This window comes from Anopheles bellator, chromosome 1 (genome assembly GCF_943735745.2).
Source record: "Anopheles bellator chromosome 1, idAnoBellAS_SP24_06.2, whole genome shotgun sequence".
NCBI lineage: Eukaryota > Metazoa > Arthropoda > Insecta > Diptera > Culicidae > Anopheles > Anopheles bellator.
Genome location: NC_071285.1, coordinates 33,365,980 through 33,371,979, shown reverse-complemented (window position 1 = coordinate 33,371,979; position 6,000 = coordinate 33,365,980). Strand labels below are relative to the sequence as shown.

The 6,000-nt window shown below is 43.5% G+C and overlaps 1 protein-coding gene across 1 annotated transcript in view; it reads left to right on the top strand.

Annotated features, from left to right (window-relative positions):
• LOC131206715 (gamma-aminobutyric acid receptor subunit beta) overlaps positions 1-6,000 on the top strand; it is a 53,275-nt gene that overhangs the window by 24,026 nt on the left and 23,249 nt on the right. The window contains exons 4-5 of the mRNA XM_058199385.1: positions 1,320-1,546; positions 2,793-2,875. Coding sequence (XP_058055368.1) covers positions 1,320-1,546; positions 2,793-2,875 — 310 coding nt within the window. The remainder of the gene's footprint in view (positions 1-1,319; positions 1,547-2,792; positions 2,876-6,000) is intronic.

The following is a 6,000-nucleotide window of genomic DNA, read 5'->3' as shown; positions in this document are numbered from 1 at the left end:
GAAAAATGATTGTTTCAGTATCGCATAATACGGGGCAGCAATTGTATTTCACCCCGCGGTCGAATGAACAATCACTTGTCAACCGTGGATGAGTCCCAGCACATTACGACCCCATTCCCCACCCCTGCCCCCCTGGATTCCGTAAAAATCCTTACCCCAACAGTCGATTGAAAGTTATTAGATAAAACATTGGAGTTATTCTCGTTTTGGTTGATTTGGTAATAAACAACACACTCCCGTGTAAGACTTCACACCTAGCCTAAAGCTTCAATATGAGTCACCGTGGAACTAGATACCCTCACAGATGTATGTGAATATGATTTTATATAACCGAAACACGTTCACACTATGTATATTGTACCTGTGTAACACCTATATAAGCCTGTGTTAGTAGATGTGTTGATGTTTGTTCGGCTCATTTGTTTAATTATTTGTTTAATTATGTTCGATAACCAAAACGACCTCAATTCGTTTATAATATAACAAATAGCTTTAAACTGTCACAAACAACAAAAACCCATTACCGCTGTTGTGCGTGCAAACAAAAGAGATCGGCCTAACTGTGCGGAAAAAACAATAGTTTATTCTGCCCACCGGGAAGACTGTAAACAAGCACTATTTTCGAGCAGCACAGCATAACAGCTACGTAAACTGCAAACCTATGTTCTATCGAAACTGCTCCCATTCCTTCCCAGTTCCTTCCACTCCAAACTAACTCGCAAGTGATGGAAGAAAATTGCGGAAATTTTGTAACGTATTCTTCTCTTTTCTCTTTTCTTCTCCTTTCTCTCTCTCTCTCTTTCTCTCTCTCTCTCTTTCTATATCATTCTACGTTTTGTATTGCCTACTGGCAACATAAATAACCCAAAAATGTGTCAAATTTCACCACCAACATTCATTGATCTAAAAACGAACTGCTTTATATGCTGTCGACACGAAAAATCTGCCCACATACACCAATGCTCATCTTAACCGAATTTGGCCAATCGATACGTCCGCTGCTCGCATCTTGCCGCTCCGTTCCAACTACGGCCAATACAAACGTTACACCGCGCCAACCCAAACAAATCAAATGCACCTGACACACCATGTGTTCGAATGATCGCGCAATCTATTTAACGTTGTAAACACGCGCTTTTCGATACCTTTTACGCGAAACCTCGCGAATACAAACTATTTGCCGGCCAAAAAAAAACAAACAAACAAACGGAAACATCAACCATTCTGCAATCAACATCCAACATCCGCTTTTCCAACACGCCAATAAAAAATCGAATCCCAAATATCGCCCGCGAACCGACCGGCCACCGTTATCGTAGGATTTCACATTGGATTTTTACTTCCGACAATTTTGGACTGATCCCCGTTTAGCTTACAGAAAAAGGCCGGGTGTTGAAACGTTATCAGTTGGATCTGAGTTCATAAAGAATATTTGGGTACCCGACACGTTTTTTGTAAACGAGAAACAGTCATACTTTCATATAGCAACAACTAGCAATGAATTTATAAGAATACATCATTCTGGATCAATAACTAGAAGTATTCGGTAAGCGCTCGTTCCTATTACTATTACTGCTACTACTACTTACTCCCACCAATGTTATAAATGTTTTAAGTGTTGTGTTAGACTCACCATTGTGTTGTCCTGCGTTTGTGATACCCGATTTGTGGCTTTAGTTCTATGTATGCCTTTTTCCCCCTGCCTGTCGGAGCTCCGTGCTCCGGTTCCCGTTGAATCCACTCCATTTACTTATAGTATACTCCATCCTTTGTCCACTGTCCGGACCACAACCTGTTTTTGGGTTTCTTCTCCCCGCGAAGAAAGAGTGTCTTGACAGTGCCTGGTAATGTCCAGCGGGTCGCAGGAGAACTATCCAGCGGTTCGATGGTGGTCTGTAAAAACACTGTTTTTCCTCGCCAGTCCAACTAGTCTGCGTCCAAAGCAAAAGGCTTGCTCAAACCACAAACCAACTCCCACCAGCAGCAATGTGCCGATTCTAAACTCTTTTCTCTGGACGCAGGCACAGCAATCTGGCTTCCTACTTGTCCCCATCCTATTCCTTGAATGTTTAGTTTTAAGTCACCGATGCTGCACGCAGCCAAAAGCAGATATCTAACACTGGCCTTCGAAGACCCGACGAAAACCTCCTTCAAACAGTCCCAACCGTCCACAGATTCTTTGACACACCTTTGCCTTATGCTCGTTACGTTAATGTGTGTGAATGAAACTGTGATCGACCACAGAGCACGGCCATGGTGCCCTGGAATCAAGCCGATCTACTTTGATGTGATCTTATCTATTCTAAACACAGAAACCAAAATAACTTCCAAAGAAACCTCATCAACTTCTCGTTTACTTTCACGTCTTTGGAAATATCATTCTTTACACATGAAAAAAAAAACGAAACCAATAACTCAAGCTCAATTTCAAGCTAACTAATCTAAAGATTTATCCCCGTTCCACTCACACAAACAAAGGTTTCTTTACTCTGCCGCTTGCACTCTCGATACGACCAATCATACTGACTCGAACTGGTCAAGTAAGAGGAAAAGCCTAGAAATCAGAAACTCTGACACACAACGTCTCCAACTTTCAACTCCAACACACGCCTAGAATGTACCTTACACTCAAACAAACACACAAATACACAACTGATTCGCCAATTAGTTTAACACACTAAACGATGAAAAACTTTAGCTAATTATTGTAATTAAAAAGAGCAATCGAAAATTTTAAACATTGGATTCTATTGTAAGTACACGTTGTCTCATTATGCTTATTACTATTGCAGATTAACAATCACAGCATCATGTCCAATGAATTTACAATATTTTCCAATGGATAGACAATTATGTCATATAGAAATAGAAAGCTGTAAGTATTTACTCACGTGTTGCCATCGCGCAACTCGCCACTAACTCACATTCCACTCAAAACTCAAACACCGACAGTGACTGGTACGCTTACCCCACGGAACACGAGCCGGACGATGAGAAGCACACCACCAAGAACACGTCGACCACAGACACACACATAGAACGATACACTGCGACCGACCAAGTGACGGTAGTCAGGGAAGGAAGACGAAACACCACATGCAACCGAGAACCGTACACAAATGAAATGCATTCTCAGAGGAGAGCGTCCTTTCCGCGTGCAGCGAAAGGACGAAACGACCCGGACCGCGACAGACCGGCTAGACTCGCGGCAAATTATGACATGTTTCACGGAAACTTTCGCTCGCTGTGCTTTACCGTCCCGTTGTCTGACAAACCTGCAGCTGAAGCTTTATTAGCACACTGTAAGCATTATGTGTATTGTGTGTTTACACGTGTGTGATATAATAACATGCCTCACGCTCACCAGCTGGCTCGATCGTGCTCGATCGTCAAGTTTCTTGTGCGCCACGTACGCTGAAGGAACAATCAACCGACAAAATCGACCGAATTTATTGAAGCAACGGATAAATGCGAAAGTCCGCCCTGCGCCACTCGCTGAACCACCAATGCACTAGATGCAAGCTTTGCTATGCTAAACGGGTGAAGTTCCCTTTCTTCCGCCCAACGGTGCCTTGGTGGGTGGGCCCCACTTCCTTTGCATTTTCCCTTGTGGGCCGACTGGTCCGCTGGCCCAGCTAGCTGCTTCACACGGAACAGTATGCGTTCGTTTTTCCTTCACGCCGATCACCGCCAAATTCGATCACTCCGATTCGCAATCATTCATACGACGGATTGGTAAGAAGACTGCAGCACAATAGCAGCAAAAGTGTGTATGGAATTGTAACTGTTAAATTTGGTCCACTTTGGGCCGTTCGTTCTGAAACTGGACCACCGAGCAACTGACAAGAAATCTCTTTCATCTGCCGATTTGCCAGATCGCCCACGAGCACAGTCGATGACCGTTTGTTGTTAACCTAACCACCTGACGCCTGGCACGGCGCCTCGTGCGCCAGTGTGTCGGGCAGGGTGGCAGAAAGTTTGCGTGTACAACATTTCGTAGTTTAACTGCCCGCGCCCCGCCAGAAGACTTGGACACACCAGGACACAGGAGAATGCATTCAGTCAATGATACGAAGTAATGAAATTCAAGAATTGTTGGGCCCCATCCGAGGTTCCTAGCCATTTGTGACGATTTATAGAAACTTTTGTAAAAACCATGTACCATTCACCGATGAAGACCGATGCAGGGAGCCAACTGAAAAGGTTCGGTGAGGCGCTGCACCGGCACTGCAGTCAACGTTCTCTTAGGATTCTCTGTATTCGTCGCTGTATTTATGGTTGTCGGTTTCACGCAATACTCCAACTACTTCTTCCCTTAACTTACTGTGGTATTGTCTTGTGGTGAAGAATCTACACAACTGGTTTCAGTCCACCATCCCTTTCTCGCTCCGGTTGGTCGTTTAGAGAAGGTTGCAAGTTTTTCGGTTTTCCACGCATTTCGGCCAACTCCGTTCAAACTTAAGTAATCCAAAATTTCGCAGCAGAACTAGTTTGTTACACTCGTTCGTATCTCGCTTCGAAGTGCAACTGCTAGCATCGGTTCCGGGAAAGAATAGACTGGGACCCAACTAGAGTGGTTTTGTGAGTTGCGTTTCTGGTTGAACGTCCCGCAAAGCCGGTTCCACCAAGAGCCATAAATAGCTATCCACTCTTCTACCATTTGTTTGTTGTGACTTCGTCTTACTACGGTTTGAACAAGAAAGTGAACATCAGTATTATATGTTCAACCAACTTGTTCCTACCGAACCTATCTTGTGTTCAGCTGTCATTTTTACGCCATTCGAATGTGCTCAGAAATTAGAGAGAATTTGCACTTTACCTAACGAACTAACTAATGCACTAACGTTGTCTGAAGAGTTTACTGTGCTATTCCACAGGGAGGTTCAATGCAACTCCAAAACGCTTTGTATGTGTTGTTTGTGGTGGTCTTTCTTTCGTCGTTATTTTCTCTATTGATTACCACCTCGAAATCCCAATTTGTCTGTGTTTCTATTTTTTATGTTACATGTTATATTGATTAATGCCCAACAGTTTGGAAGAGCAAACCCAGTAATGGTTATAGTTTGGGCTTGAGTTCGATTCGAAAGAAATCTTGTTTTTATCTTAATTTAAACTGGGATTATAAAAGCAGGCGCTTTACAGGTATCATCAGCCTTTGGTTAACATTCCTGAAGCCATTATTTTGGTTTCGTTCACCTACTAACATCCTCACGACAGCTTCACTTGCTTCGATCAGCAACATTTCTGACGACACTTACGATCGTTACGAATTGGTTTCTTTCCGCTTCTTTACGCCACATTGTCTGATTCTTATCGACACTGCGATTTAGTATCACCGTCTGATTATCATTCTCTTTCCATCGTTTATCACGTCTACGTCATGACACTTCAACTATCCATATCTCGCCGGCTCGTTGGGCTCGATTTTAATTTCGTTTTCATTTTCTATTTCCACCAAACCACGACGCCACACACGGGGTTAACGAAAAGCTGGGAAGGCATTTCTGGCAATACCACAGAATTCCTCGTCCCAACTCTCCTCGTCCTAGCATTATTTTGCGTTTCCTTGGCTCATCTCTCATTTGATTTTCCACTAACTATGTAATGGTTAATTATCGGTCGCCTTCTCTACTACAGCAACCGCAGAAGGTTGATCTGAGGCTGTAGCGGGCCTTACGTATACCACTCAAACTGATAAAACACAATGTTTCGGAAGGCGGAATACTACCGCACAGAACGTGTTATTCTAAACCTTTTCTCTCTTGCTCTCTCCACTCTGTTTCCGTCCTTCGATTTCGAGTGCTCCCTGTACTTCCCTTTCAGTCCCTCACACACTGTTCACTTTCTCCTTCTGTATAGTTTTAATCATTCATTATACGTTGTCCGTTCGCCTCTCACTCGTTATTGGTTTATTTATGCAAACGAGAGAGATTTGTTGGGAAACGCATATCTCAGCCTACCCTTAGCGACCGTAATACTATCGGCGATCCAACACGATTA